At 35.3% G+C, this 23,100-nt stretch overlaps 3 protein-coding genes and 1 long non-coding RNA gene across 5 annotated transcripts; 2 read left to right on the top strand and 2 right to left on the bottom strand.

The window, feature by feature from the left end:
- Window positions 1-3: 3 nt before the first annotated feature.
- On the bottom strand, window positions 4-6,398 carry LOC105828928. Its single transcript, XM_028192319.2, has 4 exons — window positions 6,363-6,398; window positions 5,033-5,447; window positions 2,343-2,676; window positions 4-1,990 (listed from the first exon to the last, which is right to left on the bottom strand). Exons 1-4 carry the CDS (start codon window positions 6,381-6,383, stop codon window positions 1,906-1,908), a joined length of 855 nt encoding a protein of 284 aa, XP_028048120.2. The 5' UTR covers window positions 6,384-6,398; the 3' UTR covers window positions 4-1,905.
- A 93-nt stretch (window positions 6,399-6,491) lies between these two features.
- On the top strand, window positions 6,492-18,410 carry LOC105828925 (unconventional myosin ID). The gene is made up of 15 exons (XM_012667504.3): window positions 6,492-6,745; window positions 11,413-11,519; window positions 11,655-11,850; window positions 12,208-12,427; window positions 12,536-12,745; window positions 12,851-13,054; window positions 13,137-13,335; window positions 13,420-13,589; window positions 13,660-13,920; window positions 14,055-14,299; window positions 14,584-14,746; window positions 14,835-15,167; window positions 15,376-15,566; window positions 15,637-15,885; window positions 16,095-18,410. The coding sequence occupies exons 1-15, from the start codon at window positions 6,657-6,659 to the stop codon at window positions 16,288-16,290; spliced, it is 3,033 nt and encodes a 1,010-aa protein (XP_012522958.1). The 5' UTR covers window positions 6,492-6,656; the 3' UTR covers window positions 16,291-18,410.
- Window positions 6,752-10,221, top strand: LOC114254888. The gene is made up of 3 exons (XR_003626198.2): window positions 6,752-7,657; window positions 7,736-7,853; window positions 8,629-10,221. It is a non-coding gene; the product is annotated as an uncharacterized LOC114254888 (long non-coding RNA).
- A 111-nt stretch (window positions 18,411-18,521) lies between the features above and the next one.
- LOC105828923 (ubiquitin carboxyl-terminal hydrolase 5) lies at window positions 18,522-23,071 on the bottom strand. 2 transcript variants are annotated; one of them, XM_012667501.3, is made up of 13 exons: window positions 22,821-23,071; window positions 22,586-22,711; window positions 21,977-22,153; window positions 21,806-21,912; window positions 20,986-21,513; window positions 20,781-20,852; window positions 20,500-20,689; window positions 20,234-20,386; window positions 19,970-20,151; window positions 19,410-19,789; window positions 19,123-19,335; window positions 18,782-18,891; window positions 18,522-18,665 (listed from the first exon to the last, which is right to left on the bottom strand). In XM_012667501.3, exons 1-13 carry the CDS (start codon window positions 22,929-22,931, stop codon window positions 18,600-18,602), a joined length of 2,415 nt encoding a protein of 804 aa, XP_012522955.1. In that variant the 5' UTR covers window positions 22,932-23,071; the 3' UTR covers window positions 18,522-18,599. The 2 variants fall into 2 exon arrangements, with proteins under 2 accessions (XP_012522955.1, XP_012522956.1); XM_012667502.3 differs by having other exon boundaries at window positions 22,846-23,066.
- Between the last annotated feature and the right edge of the window lie 29 nt (window positions 23,072-23,100).

The following is a 23,100-nucleotide window of genomic DNA, read 5'->3' as shown; positions in this document are numbered from 1 at the left end:
TCATATGCGGAAATAATTTAATTTATTGAATTGTGTCCAGTTTCCACGAACGCGGAAATTCCGCGCCAGAGAGAACGCACGTGTGCATGTACAGCGATAATATTTACAATAAGGCGCAGCTTACACTCTATGAATACTCCTTTTCAAAATCTTATTTAAGTTAGTCTACGTTTTATTTCATAAAGATAATAAAGCATTCTTTTATAGTGTATCTTTCTCTATAATGTTAATTCTGCGACTACTTTCTGGGAAAGACAAGACTCTTATCGTGCAATAAACCTCCAGGAATTATTCCAAGTTCATACTCAGTTCATAATATATTTCCCTGAAACATATAACTATCATTCCTTACGTTCCTCAATATTTATAAGATGTTTTGTAGTATTTTATAAATTTTACAATATCTTATAACTGTTTGTATAAATATCTATAATTAAAAATAAATATAATTTCAAGCTTGATGTCTAGAGCTGCAATATACTCGCCATTTGAATATGTTCGTCAAAATAATTTAAATGTATAAGTATAGTATATATGCTAATATCCCTCGGAAGCGCGATACTCTTAGTTACCTAATGACAGACTTTCACTCATTTTTTTAAAATGTGATGTAACTTCCAAAAAACGCATCAAATATAATGTTACTAAATAGCCTCACACTTCTATTTACTTTTATATAAGCATGCAAAAAATATATATATTCTGCGTACAAAGTGAAATTGTACCTCACAACACTTACTCCTATACAACTTATTAACAAAAATATGCCCTTTCAGCTAGTCAATCAGTCTTAAATAGTAGCAATAGATAACTATGTAAAATTTGGAGAAGAAGGTATGGAACAACCGTCTGTTTTTTTGTACTTTAACATTTTTGGTCATTGCATACTGCACAACCACATTTGACTTCAGTCATGGGTGTATCCAGAAGAAAGCAAGTTTAAACTTGTCAAAAATTTATTTTTTCATTTTTAATTATTAACTCTGAGTAAGTTAACTCCGAATAAGTTTTTTGTTATCACAAAAATATTTTTTTCTCATTACGATCATGTAAATGAATTTTGGAAATTTCGTTAGAGCTTTGACAATGATTGATATACATATAAGAAAAATTTTTGCAAAGTTCTTGAATTAAAAAACAGTATATGCTTCGCATTTAACGAAATAAAAGCAACACTCACGAACAAGATCATTTGAAAAACTTAGTCTTTATATCGATTCGCAGAAACACTACTGTGAATCTTAAAGATGTGATTAAATCATCTTTAGAAAAAAATGTCACATAATTCTTTAATTAAAATGTTTAATAACAAAAGCAATATTAAATTTTAATAACTAAATTTTACTTTCTTTAGGAAAAGTTATTACAAAATAATCTAATATTTTTCTCATTCAACATAAAAAACAAGAAAATATTCTCAGCTCTATTTACATTCAAAAAAATAATTCAATAACGCAAAAAAATTTATGTATCAATAGAATTGACATAAAAACCTAGACCAAAAAAACTCTGGATACGCCCATAGCTTCAATACTTTCTGTATATAATGCCGCTCAATAGTGACGACTACCAATACACGATAGAAGTAGAGCAAGTTCTTTGCTTTGCTTGCTAATAGCGAATCACATTCGAAGCTCCTCGCATTTTGGGAAATGCGCTCCTACGCGACATTTGATTTGATTTGCTCGAAGACAAGGTTACTTATAAAAGCGTTGCGTAACTTGTTAATCACCAAAGAGCTACAAAACTAAGATTCTTTATCGTTAGTATCCTTTTTTGTATATGAGAGCTACTCATAAATAAACACAGTGCTACCAACAACATAAATTAGTGAAATAAATAATACTATATAAATAGACAAAAAATAAAACCATCTTTCGAAAATTGATGACGTCCCCCATCAAGTTAGAGACACATATAGACAAAAAATAATATCCCGTTTAGTACACCGACTAAATAATTTATCTGTATCCTCGAGCTGCCGTGTATCCTGAAATATATGAAATAATCAATATTGATAAAAAATGTAAATGACAAGCATAAATATTAAATTATCTTACGCTTGTTGTAATAAGAAAATATATTTTTATAATGTTCATTGCTTATTAAAACAACTGTAAAAGAAAATCTGACAAATTTTTTAAAACACTTATAATATATTATGTTTTCATTATATTTTTATGTACTCATTCTGATCAATTATACATTATACAATAAAAAATATTCATTAAATTTGCGAATATCTTACTTTTTCAAATAAGATATTTATGTGAAAGTAAACTACTGTAGCTAAACAAAGAATAGATAAATATATGATAGTTAAATAGAAAACAAAACTTTACCTCCGTCTGGAAGGACTGAAAGGAGACGGTGGATTGATACCAGGTTCACTGCTGTCCTTGTAAAGGATAAACCAAGTGAAACCCGTTATCACAAGTCCGCTCGTCATAGCTTTCAACAGCCACCCGTATTTCCCGTAAAATGTGATCAGCACGTCGGCGGCTGCCTCCGCGTACTGATTACTGGTGTTCAAGAGCATCCCGCTATCCGGCGGCAATTGTTTCATGTCAAATTTCGGTAAGATCGACATACTCGGTATTGTTTCGTATATTTGCGTAAACGTTGTCACCGACGGCAAAGCGTACCGATCGCCGATTTGCCACAACCGAAGATTTCCTAAGGGCAGAGAGCACGAGAAACTCATATCAGCCACATAAATCTGTAGAAAGAAAGAGAAAGAGAAGAAAAAGAATTACATAATTACAACTTTTAAAAATTACATTAAACAAAATTATCACTCTAAATATTATGTATAGAACGCTCTTATATGCTAATAAATCTTATTCTAAATAAATCATTAACTCTCTGTTGAGTTGGAACATAGAATATATTAATTTGCAGCCTAAAAACTATTTATTTTAAATTATATAAAATAAAATTGCCATTCCAAATATTAAGATGATATTGTATGTTATCAAGATGATATTAACATATTACATCTATGCTACACACGCCATGCTTATATCATTTTCTACAATACGTATAATTTTTTGCTTATATACATAAAATAATTTAATTAAATGATAAGATAAAAGATAAGATAAATAAAGAAAGAAGTTCTCTCCGTGTTTGCTGTTACTTTTCTCCATTTGTCTCCTGTTTCCTTTTTTGTAACTAGTATGTGCTTTTCGAACGACAACGTGGCCTTGACAAATTCGGTCATGGGCAGTGGGAGATGTCGCATAATAAAGCCTCGCGCCAACGAGGAGGCTGGAGAGAATCGCGAAGGACTCTCGCGTCTCGTCCGCGGAAACATGTGTCTTGTAACACAGAAATGGGCCACGCACTCGTTAAAAATATAACCGCAGGAATGCAGGCTACGGGCAACGTGCGCGACGTGTGCATTTTAAACGCGAGTCACGCGTTTATAAATCGTGAAGCTCTCTTGAAAAGCGACACTGAAGAGGTTGATCGTTATCTACAGTACAACGCATATCAATGTTTTTTTTTTTCAAGAGAAATAATGTTCACGCAATTGTTAATCTTTACAACAAAAAAATAATTCGTTTATTGAAATTCAGAATAGCAACGGGAATCGTCCGGTTTTCGAGCATTCTAGGAATGCAATGGATAAACTGATTCGCAGCGGTACAGCTTGTATAAAATAATTATAAACAAACAAGTAATTTTTTTTGTTTGCACAGTGTTAGGTTCTTATCGCAGAGAAAGCGTCAGCGGTTAATGTTACATAAGTAAACAAAGCAGATTCATTAATAATAAGTAATAATTAGAACAAAGAGCAGAACTTAACAAACAATATTGCCTGTACAAATTACTGGAAAATATGTTATTAAACCTATTTCCCTTTTATCTGCGCGTTTCCATCTCTCAAAAATGAAGCTCGTGAAATTAATAATTCAATTATTTATTATGAAACCGGAACAGTGACAAGAATTGCCTTCTGGTATCCTAAAAATGAAATGAAAACACTGATTCGTATAATTTGTACAATTAATGTAAACGAGTGATTTTTGGACCATGTTAGGTTTCTATCTTAGCGGTTAATGTACATAAATCAGAAAGCACATCTCAGCGACGTTAATATACATAAATAATTCAAGAAAAATACACAGATTCAATAATAAATAATTAAAACGCATAGTAATTAGAGCAAATAATAACAATAATTAACAATTATTTGGATTAATTATCGAATTGAAATACGTTAGATCTGCTTTTTTCAGCCACGCGTTTCTATCTCAGTCTCCTTTTTTCGTCTTTATGAAACAATTTCGCGTGTTCGTGCCGCGAAAGCGGAAGGTGAATACGGAGAAAGAAGGAGATGCGAAAATATAGAAAGCGTAACTGAGAAAAACACATCTAACAACGCAGATACATTACAGAGAACACGATCGGAGAAGCGGCAGAATCAATTTTTTTTTTATCAAGCGCTCCCTTCGACGCATCAGAACGAAAATATACACGAAATATGTGAGAAAAATTTTCTCTCGAAAAATATACGAGAGACTAAAGAGTACATAAATTTGGCGTGCAACGGCACGCAGGCTTCCTTCGGAGAGACGGATATTCGCATCGTCGGCAATCCCGGCTTCCAAAACGTAATCAAAACAAAAACTGGCGCGCGTCTGACAGATCGACCCCGTCGAATCACGTCCCACCGGCGATGATTCTACCGCGACAACAACTCACTCTCTTTCTCTCTCTCTCTCTCTCTCTTTTTCTCTCCCCGTGGAGGCGATTCAGACCGCCGGGAACGTCCCTTTCAACAGAATCAAAACAGAATACGTGTGGCATTTAAATTAGGCCTCGTCTAACCTCACAAACTGAGATTCGCGGACGCGCGGAACGGAAGCTTGCGTCGTCCGAGTCTCGGGGATTCTCGGGGAGGAGGATAGAGGTTTTCCGACAGGCGACCAGGAGCTGGGGGATCGAGGAGACAAGGAGATGTGGGAGCAGGGGAGGGGGAGGGCAACGAGACGCCGGGGAGACGACTCGCGCGTGGTTCACCTACCATAATTCACGTACAGCTTGCCCAGGACGATGGCGAGCGAGAACGCGAAGAGCGACAGGCTGAAAGTCCACTCATTGAGGCGGATCTTCGACCAGAACCTCGTCGCCGGCGTCGTTTTCGCCCTGGTCTCGGCAAGGCTGCCATTGCCGTTTGTCAGCGACGTCGGGCCGAACGTCCTCGTCGGCTCGAGTATCGTCGTCGTCATCGCCGTCGTTCGCCGCTTCGACATCGCTCGCGATCGGTCGGAGGCACGCGCATACACACGTACGTCTAAACACTCTGTGACAGCCGCCGCGCCGTCGTCGCCGTCGTTCTCAATCGCTCTTCCAAAAATAAAGGTGAAACAAGCGCCGGTGTGCGCGAGCGCGCACGCGCGTCCATCTCTTCCGTGTGTCAGGGGCGTACGAGAGAGGCGCTGCGAACAAAAACAGAAAATAAAAAAATAAAGAAAGCACACTAGCGAAATAATACTAATAGCCGTTTCTATTACATCAACTTTGATTAATTGTTTTTTTATCAGGGCTATAAGGGTAATTAATACCTTTTAACTTAGCTCAAATACGTTAATTTTCAACTTCAACTAGTTAGTTTTGAAACGTGTAAATTTTAACGAAACTTTTTCCTAAGTTAAAAATTTACCTATGTAAAGGAAAAAGTACATGGCATATATATATAATATTTAAATTTGAATCTTAATGCAATTTTTGATTGAATGAGTTTTTTGTTCATGCAACTCTTAACTAAGTTAATTTTATAAGCCGTCTCTTAAGATGACTCATGCACATAACGAAGTACTGCGGATTTAGTCCTTACCTACAGAAATTATTTTTAAAGCGTCAATACACATTCTCGTGAAATATGGGATAAGCTTTTACCGTACCTAATATAATGACATTTACAGAATTCAAATTATATTGGTATCTAAAAAACACTTTAATTTAAAAGAAGCAATTATTAAAAACGTGTTTATTTATCTTAAAAATAATTCATTTTTTAATTATTTATTCATATTATATCTTGTATTATATAAATAAAATAATTTAGAAAATTCGTGTCTATTGACTATTAGAGAGTCGTGCATGAACCTACCTTAAAAATGAAGCTCGCAAAATTATTAATTTCTTGCGAGAGAAATAATTAAGCGACGCTTTGTTTAAATTAATTTGGATTTAATCTAACTCATTCTAATTGCCGTGACTTTTGTGATCGCTGGAACTCGATTACTTCATTTCAACAAGGAATAAACTTCAATTGACTTTAATGTGAATTAAATATATATCTAAAACTCTTGATCTTTTTATAATTTTTAAAAAGGTGTTGCGTCACGTACGGCCCTGCCGCGCACCGTCATCGACCAAGCGCGGGCCGCGGAGGGGCCGCGCGGGAGAGAAGCAGCAACGGACTGAAGATGACCGCATTCGCTGCCGCTCGCGCGAGATAGCGAAGCGAAGTCGGCCGATGGTGGAAACGCGCGGCCGAGCGAGCCAACCGTCAGTGGTGCGCGCGGATCGGTCGCGTGTGGTGGCGGCACGTGGTGACTTACAAGTGTGCTTATCGTGGCACATCGTGAGCGCGTCGGGTGCGCGTGTCGTGAATAAAGCGAGCGAGCGAGAAAAGGACAGCGATGGCATCGAGTCACGACGTCGGCATCGGTGACTTCGTGCTGTTGGACGAGATCACCGTGGATCGCGTGGTGGAGAACCTGAAAACGAGGTACGCGTGCATCCGCGTCCGGAGTTACCGACAACTCCGGCCGCCAAAACCTGCCAAATTGTAGACGCCGATTTTCATGACAGGCGGACGGCGGGAGCGCCCCGCGTGCTCCCCTCGGTTCGCCGCTGCGCCCGCGAGAGGGCGTGGCCTGTGAGTCGGCAGGTGGTCGCTCTCGGAGCAGTGAAAGGGTTACCTTCACTTCTTCCTGCATTTTTCTGATTTTCTAGCTTTAAATCGAACGGGAAACCTGTTGTTTTTTTTTTTAGAATTATAGATCGATCGTGAACAAAATCTTATTGAGTTGTCATTTTTCTTTCCGTTAAACATTGCCCTTTGTTGTAATAAATGAAGGTAACGTGTGAAGCAATAGCTGGAATAACTTTGTAGAGATAAGAGAGAATAATGAAATAACAACATATCTGTTGCTCTTCCGTTTCCCTTTCTCTCTTTGTTATCTTTCACGTGCTTCGAATATTATAAACTTCTATTGTATCTTGAACTTGGCCTGCTGACGATGTCCAGAGAAACGTCCGAGGTCGTTTGCACCGGACAGCCTTGGCTGTTAATTCTGGCCAACGGCGGCCTGCGTTTTTGTGAGAATCGGGCGCACCTTTTAGTCGTCGCGAATAAAAATGCGCCGAAGAAAATGCGAAATTTACAGCAGCTACAAAATAACATTCGTATTCTTACACATTTTAATCTTTAATTAATAAGAAAGAAATTATTAATATATGGATTCTTGGTTGCATCTCGATATTTCAGTAAATTTTGTATTTGAAACAAAGAAGAAAAAAATGAATTTAGACTTTGTTTTCGAATTAAAAGTTAATTGAAGAGAACACTTGAAAAAACTAGGCATCTTATAACTTTGATTTTTAATAATGTATATTGTGATTTTAATATGGAAATCAGGTACTTTTTATGTGATATATAACATTTTATTTCAAATGGCATTTAGTACCTACATATGTAAATTTACCTTTTTTTCAGGTAAAAAAACAGGCTGAAGGAAGATTAAAATATGCGTTTTATATCTACGAAAAATCCTCAATTATTGGAATGTATTTTACAATTCAAAATAGCAATATAATTGTAACACATCGGAAAGGTATAAATCTTAAAAATAATTTATTCCTTTCCAAGCGGTCTCGTGTTTCATACTTTCGTTTTCATGCGAGTAACTCAAGTAACATTTCCCAGGACAGTTGCACTGACGCTAATTATAACGTAATTGGATGTTACTTATCCGCGTGTATTATAGTCTAGACTGTAATCTAGAAATATACGATGAGTTGTGTTGCACTAGACAATATCTGCAGTCAGGTTTATAAATGATAGCAATAAAGTGCGATCGACCGATAATCAACGTTAATCATAGCTAATTTGTCTTCTTCGTGTCTTCACAGATGAGACTGCAATTTAGAATTAAAAATAGCGGTTAGCAAATTAACTTTGTTGGTCGAAACTATCGTAAATAGTTATAAAATCATCTTTCTCTTTAGTGGACTTGAACTTTCTCCAAACAAAAATTCGACGTTTTGTAGGTATTTAATATCAAGGAGTGTATTTTGTTAAAATAAATCTCTAAAATGGATAAATTACAGACGTTAATTAGTTTTTAATAAGATTATTTCTTTATAAACAGATTTTTATTTAATTTGCTTTTTAATTATTTAATAAAATTTAAAATTTAATTCTTTGTAATTACCAAAATTTATTCAAATTGTTTCCAAAAATATTCAAATGTTAATACGTTTAAATACATGTGCAAATCATAGTTTTTTGATCAATTCTTCCCAAACTTCTTCTTTAACTTGATTCTCAATTGTTATTTAATTCTTGAAATTTTATTTTTTCAATTGTCCGAATGATTTTTTTCACAGATAAACGACAAGTTGGTACGCTGAAATAACCACGTGCAAGTCGCGAAGAAAATTGTCGTTCCGCGTTGCAAAAAGGGACACGTCAGAGAAATTACTCCGATTTATTCTGTCGCATCGTCTATATCGTGAGGAGCACGGAATTGAATATCACATTAACCAGCAAACCGAGCAGATATTGTACCTGTTGCACGGTTGCGCGGGTGTATCGTTTTGCGGATAAAGAGCGCGCGTATTCACGCAACACATTGTGTGCATTCGCACGTACAGGGACAAATAGCAGTTTAAGCTAAAGCGACTGTTAATTCATATACTTTCCCTATGTAATCGTACAGCGAGTTAGCGGTGATGTTATAATTGAAGGAAGTACTTTTAAATCTTTCTTAGCGATAAAAAAATACAGTTTTAAAGCACAGAAAAAAATATCACGTGAAGATTCGTCAGTGTTTCTGACAGCTGTAAATATTTTATCGGTTCTATTTATAAAAATAAATCGTATCTCTCGCGTAACAATTTCAAGCCGAATAAAAGGTGTAGATTTTTTTCCTAATACTTTGTAGAATTGTAATCTACACTAGATTAAGATTTGATGCGATTTGCTTATAGCTGCTTGAACCTGAAGGTCAATGATACACGCTACATGACGCATATTTCTTGGAAGTTATATATTCATGAGTGAAAATGGATTACCCGCTCTGATTCATCATACATTCTAGACATATTATGCGGAATTTTGAATAGATCCGCATGTGAGATTAAATCAAATTAAGCACGGGAGAACTGCGTTTAATTGGGTAGAGATATCTAATTGGATAAGTGCTCAATTGCTCAGATGAACATCCGATTAAAAGATTAGAGAAATCAAATAATTATTTACACAAACAATTAAATTATCTTTTAAGAGAACATGTAATACAAAAGATTTAATTTTGAAAACTAGAATGAAAGAAGATTTCGAAAAATCTGATTTGTATAAATTCATAAAAAGTGAAGCGAGATTTTTTCAAATGTATATAAGTTATAAATAAATTGCTGAACATTATCTTGTTTATTATATTGTAACGTTATATTATCGAGTAAAATCCGACTAGAAAGTATTTTTAGCTTTATTTTGTGCCACAAACCAGAAAGGTCCGTACCTTTCCAAACGATTCTGATACTTTGTATCGTATTAGCCCATTTGCGAGGTAGATTTCAAACGGGTTCCCTTATGTTATTTTTTTCCTTCACGCTTCGACAAAATCATTTGACTCCGATCGCTAAAATGCAACTTTCACAAGAAAGAAGCAAAAGAACAATTACATAAAACGGAAAACGTACGTGAAGGTTCTGCTTTTGTTTAACGTTAAATAGCGAATCGTACTCATAATAAAAGAATCTTTTCTCTTTTTAGGAGCAGTATCTATGAAATTATTTATAGATGTAGATTTATAATGTAGAACGTGATTATTTTCTCCTTTTTTCAGGTTTTTTTAAACTTTACAAAAAGAAAGATCCGGAATTAAAAGTCTTTCAAATGATTATACGTGTATCGTGATACAAAATAATTGATAGTTAAAGTATATAACTCAGAAAGGATGTGCAATAAAAAGAAAAGAGATTTGCTTTGATATTTGTTCGTTCTATCTAAAGTATCTATTAATTTAACATTTCGAACTGTAATTGAAGCCTTCAGATTGCTCCTTAAAATTAAGTACAACGCGGACTGATCACCCACGATTGAGCTGATACACGGATCGAGATTTTATTCTTACCGATTTATGTCATCGTTTCAGACGACGACTCATGTCATCCGCGACGCCAACGCGAGACCGGCGAGACATGAAGCACACGAGGGCAAGCTCGTTTAGCGGTACATGCGCGACGAGAAAACGAGCGTTCGAAGACGCATATCCTCGAATACGTGCGATGAATGTATGCGACTCGCGTAATCCTTATCGGGGCTCATGTAGACGATGAGTCATCATCATCCTCGAGCCGTTGCATAGTTTTTGAATTGTGCTCGCGTCATTCCCACGAAACATGTCCTGATAATGGTCAATGATTAATTACGATCCAATAATTATGGCAAACATGTATAAATATTAAATGTTAACAAGAATTGAAGAGATATTGTAATTTAAAAACTTGTATGGTCAAAAAATAAAATTATTTTTTGCTTTAATTTAGATTTTTTTGTGAAATATTCTACACTTGATACTATTTATGTAGTCGATTTTAATTTAATCAGCACTAATTTGCCTAGATTTATATTTCTTTAACTTGTCAAAATTTAATACTCTTTTCCTTAAGTCTAATATGTAGAAAAAAGCGTTAAAAGCCTTTTTATATGTTAAATGTTATTTCCAACTTTTAGCTACGCGAATAGAAAAATAATTATTTACACTGGCGAGCGCGCAAGTCTTTGAAGTAAGGACAAGTGACTCATTATTCTGCGGTAATCTCAAAGTCGATTTCTTTCCGATAATACTTATCTTTTGTTTCGTGGATACTGAATGTATTTCTTATAATATAGTGAGTTCGCATATAAAACTATAATTTCTTGTAAACTAACGAATAATTTCTTTTAAAAAAGAGCATATTATTTAATTGTGCAGTTTGCAGTATAAAGTATAAGATTGCTAATATTTCTTCGATTTCTTGAAGATTATTAAAAGAAAAACTTTATTTTAATAATAAAAATTTACTTAGGCCATCTCTGTTGCCTTATTTTCGTTAATTCTACTTTTCATCTTGCACTCTCTCAGACTTTTTTTTATTAATATACTTTATTTCCTACTGTTGTAGATTTAACGGGGGAAAGATCTACACGTACATTGGTGAAGTCTGCGTGAGCGTAAATCCTTACAGAAGCATCAACATTTACGATGCGGATCACATTAATCAATATAAGGGTAAGATCGAGCTTTGAAAAAAAGAAGAAGAAAATTCGCTTTGAAGTGAATATTCGACTGGAGACGAATAAAATATATGCATTTAGTTATTTCAATAATTCTCGTTTCAATAGCTTTCAATATTTTATTTTCCAGGGAGAGAATTGTTCGAGAATCCACCGCACATTTACGCGATCGCGGATGCGGTGCACAAGGAGATGAAACAACAGGGCAGGGACACCTGCATAGTTATAAGCGGCGAATCTGGTTCTGGTAAAACGGAAGCTAGCAAGATCATCATGAAATATATCGCCGCCGTAACCAATCTGAGCGGCCAGCAGGAAATCGAGAGGTGCGAGTTGTCGGTTTAGAAGGGAATGACAATTAATACCAGCTTTCGCTATCTAATCTGTTTAGCGCAAATTCCTATAAGCGATAAGATTAAATTTAGTGAATTTTTTAAAAAGATCGTATATTACTCAATTGCACAGCGTTATCCTTATGAAAAAATGCTATTGGACTCGCGAAAAAATTACTGGAAGTTATTGGAAACTTATTTGCGTCCAACATTGTTCACTATTTAGTTACAATAATTTTTTCGTGAGTCTAATAGTATTTTTAATTACGTAAAATACATGTCAAGATAACTGTGAAAATATTTTTATTCCGTGCGACTAATCACGATAAAAATGATTACGCGTCTTTTTAGAGTGAAGAACATTCTCATCCAATCGAACTCGATACTGGAAGCGTTCGGCAATGCCAAGACAAACAGAAATGACAACTCGTCGCGTTTCGGAAAGTACATGGACATCAATTTTGATTTCAAGGGAGATCCCATTGGCGGCCATGTAACTAATTACCTCCTCGAGAAATCACGGGTGGTCTATCAGCAGAAGGGAGAACGCAACTTTCACTGCTTCTATCAGGTTCGCGCTCGCTAATTTCACGCTTGAAACTTCTTGCCGCACGGTTAGAGACTAGGAATATGAATTGCTCATGAATACAATGTGCCATAGCAGAAACTTAATTTTTAGCTGCTGAATGGCTGCACCGAGGCCGAGTTGAACAAGCTGCGTTTAGTTCGCGACCCGGCTGCTTATTACTTCATTGGTAATGGAAACAACAAGACGATCACCTCCGACAGAAGCGACTACAAAACTGTTTGCACTGCCATGTCCACTCTCGGGTTTGCCACAAATGAAACGCAAACTATATGGAATATCGTCGCTGGTATCTTAAATTTGGTAGGCATTTTTGACACAAAAATGTTTTTCTCAACGCTAATGATTTTTATATTTTTTCGCTGCAATGTCGTACGCTATTTCACGTTTACTTTTTTTTATTTTCAGGGTAACATTACCTTTAGGCTGGATGATGACAAACTTGTAATCGGGAATAATAGTGCTTTAAATGACACCGCTAAATTGTTGTCTATCAGTCCGAGAGATCTGAACACTGCTCTCTCGCAAAGAGTCATAGCGGCAGGTGGAGAAGTTATGCAGAAAACTCATACTTTGATAGAAGCTGAATATGGTCGAGATGCATTAGCGAAGGTGTGTTCAGCATGCGTTTAAGTTTCTCATGCAGTTTTTCTAATTGGGATCATATTGAAAAGGATCTTTATGAATCTTTCAGGCGATATATGAGCGATTGTTCTCGTGGATAGTGTCGCGCGTCAATGGATCAATCAATGTAAATGACAGTGATGACATGAAAAGATACGGAACGTTAATCGGCGTGCTCGATATTTATGGCTTCGAAATCTTTGACAGGAACAGTTTCGAGCAATTTTGCATCAATTATTGTAACGAAAAGCTACAACAGCTTTTTATCGGTGAGCGTAACGCTTAATACATAGGAACGCATCAAATTAAAAGAAACACGAGTTATAATTGTAACTACGAACTTTTTGTCACAGAGTTGGTTTTGAAACAAGAACAAGAAGAATATCAGAGGGAAGGGATAGCTTGGCAGAATATTGAATACTTTAACAATCAAATCATTTGCGAATTAGTCGAGCAAGCTCATAAGGGAATTATAGCGATCATGGATGAAGCTTGCCTCAACGTTGGGAAGGTTACCGATGAGGTAGTTAGATTTTTAGAGTTTTATTAAACAGAAAACTCTGTGCAAAAAATAAAAATGCGCCTTTTTCCAGATGCTTCTTGACGCATTGGACAAGAAATTAGTGAACCATAAACACTATAGCTCTCGACAGTTAAAGCCGATGGACAAAGAATTGGAACACAGAATACAATTTAAAATCAAACATTATGCTGGCGATGTGATTTACAATATTAATGGCTTCCTCGACAAGAATAAAGATACGCTCTTCCAAGATTTCAAACGTCTGCTCTATCAGAGCAATAATTCCGTAATTAGTAAAATGTGGCCTGAGGGTGCTCAGAATATTTTGCAGGTACGAAGATGACCACGGGCATATATGTTGGACTGTATTATAATTGTATTTTTAATGCTACATACAAGATTTTATTTATCTTAAAAAAGATTGTATCTAAACGAAAATCTTGCATTATGCATTATTTCTTTTAGACGACGAAGAGACCTTTAACTGCTGGTACATTGTTTCGCAACTCTATGATCGCATTGGTAAAAAATCTAGCGAGTAAGGAACCGTTTTATGTTCGTTGCATAAAACCCAATGAAGTAAAGTCTCCAGTCGTGTTCGATAATGAGAGAGTAAACCATCAAGTGAGATATTTGGGACTTGTAGAGAACATATTAGTCAGACGAGCTGGTTTTGTATACAGACAGCGATATGACAGATTTCTAAAAAGGTACTGAATCTATTAGAGAACGAAAAAGAATGAAATAACACAGCTTAAATTAATCATGATACTTATTAAATAAAAACAAAATGAACTAATAAGAATAAAATAAATAGAAAGAAAACAAAGTCTAAAAAAAAATAAGCAATGAGAATTATATGGATGGAAAATTATATGGATCAAAACTTTAAGATTTATAATTTTTTTTAACTATTAGATCAGCCATTAATGTTTTAAATGCAACGTTAATTATCTCTGTTACGGAAATAATAAATTTGATTTTTTCTTGCTAGATACAAAATGATATCGCAATACACATGGCCGAATTTCCGAGGTTACAGTGATAAGGATGGCGTACGCACATTAATGGATGAGAAAGGTTTCTCGAACGATGTTAAATATGGTCACACGAAAATATTCATTCGCTCGCCACAGACTTTATTTGCATTAGAAAAGGTAATCTTATATATTAATTGGCCTAATCTTATAAATCGTTTGAGACAAGATTTGTAGGCATATAGTGAATATTTTCTTTTATTCGCAGATGCGTAGTGACTTAATACCAGGCATCGTGGTTCTCTTGCAAAAACAATGGCGGGGATATCTTTGTCGTCAAAAATACAAAAAAATGAAGGCCGCGTTAGTGCTAATGGAGCATTACAAGAAATACAAACAACGCATTTATATCAAACAACTCGAACGGACATTTAAAGGCGTTAAGAATCTGCGAAATTACGGCAAGACCTTACCATGGCCGCGCGAAAACTTCGCGGTGAGACATGTAGTGCCTGCATTGAAGAATATGTATGCGAGATGGTGGGCGTGGATGATACTTCGAGCGATTCCTCGAGAAGATTGGCCGCAACTTCGGCTGAAGGTACGTGCAATTTTTATTTGACACTGTAATTTAATAAATAAATAAAGTTTAGTATTTGCAGTTAAAACAAATTATTATTAACTATATTTGCTAATTATGATATTGTACTGATATTGTACTATAAATATAATTTATTTAAACTATAAAAAATGAAACTGTAAAAAAATATATTTAATTTATTTTAATTATTAATTAATTTAATTTATAGATGGCAGCGGGCGCTGTGTTGCGCTCGAAGAGATCTTATTGGGGCCAAGACCGTCGATGGGAAGGAAACTATTTGTCCAAGCCAGACGAGAATCCTCAAAGCGACATTTTCAATTCATCAATAAATAATCTACGGAACACCGACCATTTCAAGACTGTCTTATTCAGCGCATTTATTAGAAAGACCAACAGGTTTCTCATTTTGTTTAATAATTTCGTTAATCTTACGATAAATAGTGTGATAATTTGAGAAATAATACAGGTTTAACAAGCCAGCGGATCGCGTTTTGGTGGTAACGGAGCACACTGTATATAAACTCGACGGCGTCAAGTTCAAGAATATGAAAAAAGGCATGCCAATAGCGGAAATTACCGGCCTAAGTGTTTCGCCTGGAAAGGATCAGCTTATCACGATTCACTCAAATCGCGGAAACGATTTCATTCTATCGATCATCGCTAAAGATGATAGAATCGGAGAGTTGGTTGGCATACTAAGCAACCGATACTATCAGTAAGTCGCTTCGAAAATATTTTAAAAGCTTTATCTAAAAAATGTGTTTTACATATTTATTAAAATACATTATTTGCTTCTAAATGTGTTCGTGACCTTCGAAAATTTTGATGAACGGTTCGAACAAATTTTGGAGTATATATTTTTATTTAATTGCAATTTTGTTTGAAAGAATCTGACAATAAATTTTTTTTTTCCCCCTTGAAAAGGCTGCGTGGCGCCGACTTACACGTCACAGTAGACGTGAGATTCAAGTGCATGCTTGGCAACAAGAGTAGATTGCTGCACATCGAAGTGATGCCCGACGTGATTGAACCTACATTCAAAAAGGACGGTAATCAAATTATCTATGCCATTCCACCGTCGGTGGCCATCATTGCCGGTGGTACTAATACAAGACAATAGTGGTAATTAAGTGAAGTCTTACAATTTTACTTGAGAGATTGTATCATAAAAAATATATTGAATATATATTTTTTAATAATGTACCATTGTCAAATGTGCTGGTTGTCTCATGGAAAGTCATTTATTTATTCTGTGAGACAAATATCGAGCACTTAGAATTCGTATTTTCTGAATCGATCGTTTCGCATATATTTTTCATGCAATATTTAATCATGTTGTGACAAGCGTCAATGAATTTTATTAGAACAAAAGTTCGATCAGTGTCTATACCTATTGCGTAATCAAACGTTCAAATTAAGTGTATTACTTCTCGTTAATATATAACATATTATTATTATATATTATTATAGATATATTGACATATATTACTGCAGACGGTCGGAAATTTGAATGCAGGTTTCTTTTTGCGAAAAGAATATTTTAAAAATAATAAAATTAATTTTTAATTTTCCAATGTAACAATGTTATAATATTATGCAATATTGTAACTTTTAACTTTTATGGCATCTTCTGAAGTATTTATCATATTTATTCTATATTTGAATGAAAAACCACTTTTAACATATTTTGAAGAGTAAACATTAAGAAGTTTGAAAGCTTATAAACTCTGTGTCTGCGTAATACATATTTAAGTCAAAAATATGTAAAAAGTAAAGATTGTAACAAGTACAAGTTAATTACGTATACATAATGTGTACAAGTCACTTGCGTGATGCAAAACGTACTAGAAATTTGATAAATTTTTTTCGTACGCCAGTACACAACACCGGGATATATGAGGGTAGTTCCAGAAGAACTCGACGTATAGATAACGGTTGTTGTTTAAAAAAAATTACTATAGTAGAAAGTACTAACCTTATAAAGCTTAAGTGTGAAGTTTGAAGACGCTACGTTATTTAGTATTTGTTTGACAGCCATCAATAGTGAACTCTTTTAGTGAATTTGGGAACATGGAAAAAATTGATCATCGTTATATGATGCAATATTTTCACTTGAAAGGTCTCAGTTCAATCAATATCAAAGCCGAGCTAGATTCTACTCTGGAGGAGTCTGCTCCTTCGTTTACAACAGTAAAATATTGGGTGGTAGAGAGTTTAAACGAGGCCGTGTGAGCTGCCAAGACGAACATCGCAGTGGTCGACCAAATGAGGTGACCACGCCAGAAATGGTGAAGAAAATCCATAAAATGATATTGGATGAGAAATAAAGATATTTTTTCCTAAATTTTTTGTTTTCTTTGTTAGGTCGGGTATTTCTTGGACTACCCTCGTATATTGGCCGATATATTGCATACGACGCATTTCTTTGTAAATACTCTATAATGTATTATAAATATTATTAGAATATAATATGCGATATGTGTGTGTGTGTGTGTGTGTGTGTGTGAATGAGATATAAAATTCACAAGAGTGAACACTGAGGTATAACAGAGCGAATAATTTATATGAGGTAACTTAAATGTTATTCATGGAAAGTCATCGAGTCTTTCTCTATTTTTCCCAGTGGAAAATGATGCTACCGACGTGTTACAGTGATTATACAGTTTCTCATTAACCGCAATGTGCAGTAAGCTTGTGGCCTTCTACTTACTACCAAATAGAAATATTTTTTAAAGAATTTTTACATAGATTTACATACGTTTAAATATACAAAATATGACAAAACAGAATATACTATATAAATGACGAAACAAGTTATAAAACAAAAAATATATGTACACCTCTAGTGCCTGCTAATTTGACACAAAATGCAACGAAAGTTAAATGAGTCCTTTTTGAGAGAAAGTTTTGAATCTTTCCGTGTACTTAGATTTAGAAAGACTGTATAGAAATATATATACGCGTACGATCAAGCTTAATCAAAATATTATATTATTTTATAATTATTTCAACGTTAATTTGATTAACATGTGAAAGAATTCTTGTTAAACATTGCCATAGGATCCTTTAATCCGGTACTTATGCATTTATGAATCATTAATTAAAAATGATAAATAGTTTGCTTTGAATTTATACATACATATTCATAAAAAAATACTGTTTCCATTGTAATCATGAACTGCTTTAAAACACATTCAGAAATGTGCCATTGTTAGAAAATAAAGAAAAAGTTTCATTTTATACTTCTTGTGTGTTTTCTTATATTTCTTGTACGTTCCTAATGTTATGAAGACATAATCGCATTATTTTACATATTACTTTAGGATATTTTCAATATACAAACACAATGTATAATATGAAAAGCGTTTGTATTATTTCTTTTATTGTTGAAAAGCAACATTTTTATACAAAAAAAAAACAGCAGTTACACTAGTCAATCCGTTGATACATGTAAATGTATCCTAACTCTTTCGGCGGGTTTTCCGATAAAGCCACCTGTAATGATAAATTTGTGTTAAAAAAAAAACATCAAAGTTTTCAAAAATAATAATCCTATTAAAATACAAATATCATAAAATGAAATCTGTCTAAAAATAAAACAACTGTCTTACTTTTTCATCGTTAAATATCACCCATCGATCTTCCTTCAGTAAATGACAAACGTAATGGCCTACCATTGTTGATGTGCCCATATGTGATATAAAACCTACCAGTTTATACCCTAAAATATGGAAGCATTTATGAAACAAAAAGTACATTAATCTTTTTCAACGATACAAGTAAAAGTCTCAATAATAATTTAACTTTCTTTATCCATTTTAAGACATATTCTGTTCTTTATAAGAAACTATATATTTTATCTCAATAGATTTTATCTGAAATCATTGATATTATAAGCATTTTGAATAAGATAATAATTAGCATTTTGAGAGATATATGTTTTGTGACTTACGACTGCTTCCATCTCTAAATGAATCCTTTGCTGGCGCCGGGTTACTGTCCGTTTCAGGAGCGTCAAGTTCGGGTTGGTGACTGAAAATCCAATCAGCTGCACGTTCTAAATTATTGTTGGTAGCTTTAAGTGCTTTTGTCGCTTGCTCCCGCGTAAAGCCCATCCCCATTACCATCTCCAAAGCAGCTTGATCCGGCACAAATTTATCCTTGGCTTAAATTAATAAATATAATCAAATAAATATAAAATCAAATAATCGGTTATGATATAATGGTGAAGCGATTTACCAAACTTAGCGTCGACTCCAGGTGGCACAAATGGATCGTCGAAATCGGAATCCGCGATGTGCTCCATCACCCAATTGGTAGCAGCTTGAAGGCTACGATTTTCTGTGAAGTACAGAGCTCGCTTGCATGCGTTTGGTGGAAAACCTATGTCTATCAGTTCCTTTAGGAGAACCGCGTCATAGACGGGCGATGGCGGTGTTACACCGTCCGGCAATAGTTCCTCGCCGGATTGCAAACCGTTGCCGCGTAGGAAGCTCAGATCTACTGTGTCCGGCATCTCAACTGCTACGTCCAGCTTGATAGGCGTCCAGTCTTCCTTCACCGTGAATTTTTTCAGATGAATCAGCAAGTAATCTGGGAAGCTGGCTAATCTGGTAGTTCTAATAATAACGCAAAAAGATAATTTGCATGAAAAATATGACTTTTTACGATTACGCAGATAAAATAATACATTTAGAAATATGTAATAGATTGTAATATCACTAAACAAGATGTTCAACTACAAAATTATTAGTGATTGGTATAATTTTCACTGATAATCAGCTACTTATGACATTTACTTGTGTGCTATCGTCTTCTCGTTTAATGCCGAACTGTAAAATTGTTCCACAATTTCCGTGCGACTAAAACTTTCGAGACATGACGACAATTTTATACGAGGTCTCACAAGAGTACTGGAATCTAACTTCTGTCCTTTCGCTTCAGCTTCCTTCTTCTGAGCTTCATATGCAGCTACCTCGTCCTTGATATATCGCTTGGATTAGTTTTGATGCTAAGAATATTATTTTTCGAAAAGATTATCAAACGCATTCGAATGTACACACCTTATTTACCGCTGCTTCCAACGGTATTGGAAGTGGCAGGATATACTCCGGTCGATTGGTGTACTTAACTTTGTTGGACTTGCCACACTGGTATCTCTCTTCAACTTTAAATTTAAAGCATTCCGTGGGGCATACCTCGTGTCGATTGCTCCGCTATTTACAATTAATTTTCCGATTAAAATCTCTCTTCAACGACTTAACTAAATAAGATTTAACAGTGCAAAAAAAATTCGACTAAAGACTGACAAAATAAAATTAATAATTACACTGAGTAAATTAATTAGGTAAAGGAGGAATTCCTGAGCGTCTTGTTGCCGATTCGAGAAAAAATCGGCATGTCCGCGACCAATTAAGACCTTGAACATCCGCGGTGGAATACCTTGCCGCGATTCGTCCTCCGATTTGCTCGGTTGATCCGAGTATTTGCCAGAGAGTAAGCCGACACCCAATTTCGCCCTGACGAAATTAAGGTTTGTTGGATTAAAAAGTTTTCAGAAAGTTTTAGGAAAGATTTAAATCTAAATACTATCTTATCACAATAACTTACATTTGAACATTAAGATCCAACGCCGGGTCATTGTAATTACTGGCAAATATTGTTGACGCTCTTTCCACGTATCTGAAATTTATTGGCAATTACTGGACGTCGATCTTATAACGGTTTTCTTATCAAAGAGACTTTATCAATACGTATAGTCGAAGCAAAGATCGTTCTCGGAAAATGGCAGTGCTTCATCAAGAATCATACACACCTTTTGACGAAATCAGGAATAATGAACAGCATTTGCATAATGCTGTTCAGATAACAGGAATTCCCCAAATTGGTTAGCCCGATATAGCCAGGACCATATAAAGGTGTCAATTTGCTGGCCGCTTCCTGAAGGGACACCCACTCGCCGAACTTTTGATTCAAATCTAACTCCAGTTCGATCATCGACTTGTCGGTTTTCTCCATTTGTGCGATATTAATACCCCAATGCGACAGATGCACTGCTAAATTCGGATCGTCCACCATGTCGTCCTCGTCGTACGAGAACACGTCGGCCTTGCCGCCCTTCGTGATCGTACCTAGCTTCACGGCCAGAGGATAACCGGTTGCGCGATAATGCTCTTCTGCGTGGCCATTGCCGCCGCTTCCATCATAGAATTTACGGCCGCAGAGCACGCTGCCATCGGTCAGATTGAGCCAGAGATTCTGCGTGAGATCACATTTCTCACACTTCCAACCATTCGGTGGGATTTTCTTACCGTTGTCAAGTTGCTTCAAATTCGCGGCGTGTCTAAAAAGTCCGACAAACTTTACTTTTTTACATTCTACTTCTTAAAACAAAGATTTTTATTTAAATTTATAAACAAATTTTATTCCGGCAATTAAAAGAAAAGTTCTATATCTTCAAAATTAAATTTGAATGCTTATAATTGTGATAATTTAAAATCATGCAAAAGCATTCAGTATATTTGTATTAATGTACAGATTCTGTAATACTTTGATATTTCAATATAATAATAAATATAATTATAGTTTAATATAAACAAATTTTAGTAAACTTATCAAATTTTTTTAAGATTTACTTTGATTCTGCTCTGACTTCTCCATCCCACATATTGGCTACAGCTTCTACTTGTGCCACTGCCCATGCACCCTCCATTTGTAACATAGTCTTAATTGCATGTTCCACCTGCCGACAAGATTAGGCATTTTAAAAATTATCAGTTATCAACATAATTGCAGATAAATCCTACCTTTTCTGGCAAATCACTTGTGGGATAGGGAATAGTAAGAAAATCAGGTAGAATGACTATTTGGTAGGTCTCCTCATAGACGTACTTCTGCTGATCAGGCATGAATCCACCGACTGTTCCTATTGCCAGCCGTGTGATTTTCTTTTCAGGCCCATCTCCCTGTTCCTCAGATGGAATCTGTAAAAAGTTGTATACAGATCTTTGAATGTGGAAAAAATCATAAAAAGAATCATGTACTAATAGATCTCTCTCATCAGTGATTACTGTGACTAACAAATATTAAGCTTTATTTGGATAAGTATAATTACACATTGGACAATAATACAAATAATAGTGTTAATATGTAATTAGTAGTTGATAATATGCATACATCAGTAAGTAACTGTAAAATTGATATAATTTGCAAACAAAATAAGTTGACTGACTTTGAGAATTAACTGGTTTTGTTCACAGATTATTTCATTTTTGTGGTTACTCACTAACTGATCTATATAGTTTAGGACTTGACAGAAACTTTGAAACAGAATATTCTGTTCATATATATTACATCCTATAATATTAACACATATCAGCCTACAAAGAGAAAGATTTTATCTCTCAGGAAATTACCTCCTTCTTAGTACGTTTAATGTGAAGGTAAACGGAATTGCCGGTATTCTCGTAATACCGGGCGACATGCTCCCGTCCGAGGCCTATGAAAGTGGTGAGGCTGACGTAGAGACCGGTAGCCGTATCCTTGGAACAAAAAGGAGATATTTGTCAACGGATAACGATCGCGCCTGACAGTTTCGCTGGCGGTGTCGTCAACAAAAAACGGGGGACAAAGGACGAGGGATAATCTTACTGGCGTATCGAAGGAGTAAACGCACTCGTCCTTGTATATCCTGTCGCCGGCACGCGGAATATTGATCTTATCCAGGTGTTTTGTTAATTCCACCAACTTTATCGACTCCATGGCGAAAAAAGGGTGATTTGCCGGGTTTGTTTCGACTGATTTCTTCTTCGTGCTACCTTCTCCTTCTTCTCTATCCTCTTCGACTATCTTCGACGGGAGTGACGAGCAATTCTCTGGGATTCGGTGCTGAACTCCGACTTGACTCTGAACTCCGAAGGCCTCGCGTGGT

This window comes from Monomorium pharaonis, chromosome 1 (assembly GCF_013373865.1).
Source record: "Monomorium pharaonis isolate MP-MQ-018 chromosome 1, ASM1337386v2, whole genome shotgun sequence".
NCBI lineage: Eukaryota > Metazoa > Arthropoda > Insecta > Hymenoptera > Formicidae > Monomorium > Monomorium pharaonis.
Note: the sequence above shows the minus strand (reverse complement) of the source record. Positions and strands in the feature narration are given on the sequence as shown.

Bases quoted from the DNA above. Each gene is read 5' to 3' on its own strand.
- LOC105828925 (XM_012667504.3), top strand. From the start codon at position 6,657: ATGGCATCGAGTCACGACGTCGGCATCGGTGACTTCGTGCTGTTGGAC. The intron at 12,428-12,535 runs GTTCGCGCTCGC...CTTAATTTTTAG, and splicing joins ACTTTCACTGCTTCTATCAG to CTGCTGAATGGCTGCACCGA. The intron at 12,746-12,850 runs GTAGGCATTTTT...TTTTATTTTCAG, and splicing joins TCGCTGGTATCTTAAATTTG to GGTAACATTACCTTTAGGCT.
- LOC105828928 (XM_028192319.2), bottom strand. From the start codon at position 6,383: ATGACGGTGCGCGGCAGGGCC. The intron at 5,448-6,362 runs GTACGTGACGCA...TTTTGTTCGCAG, and splicing joins TGACGGTGCGCGGCAGGGCC to CGCCTCTCTCGTACGCCCCT. The intron at 1,991-2,342 runs GTAAAGTTTTGT...CATATATTTCAG, and splicing joins TTCAGTCCTTCCAGACGGAG to GATACACGGCAGCTCGAGGA.
- LOC105828923 (XM_012667501.3), bottom strand. From the start codon at position 22,931: ATGGAGTCGATAAAGTTGGTGGAATTAACAAAACACCTGGATAAGATC. The intron at 20,853-20,985 runs GTGTGTATGATT...AATAAATTTCAG, and splicing joins ATTCCTGATTTCGTCAAAAG to ATACGTGGAAAGAGCGTCAA. The intron at 18,892-19,122 runs GTAAGTCACAAA...TCCATATTTTAG, and splicing joins ATTTAGAGATGGAAGCAGTC to GGTATAAACTGGTAGGTTTT.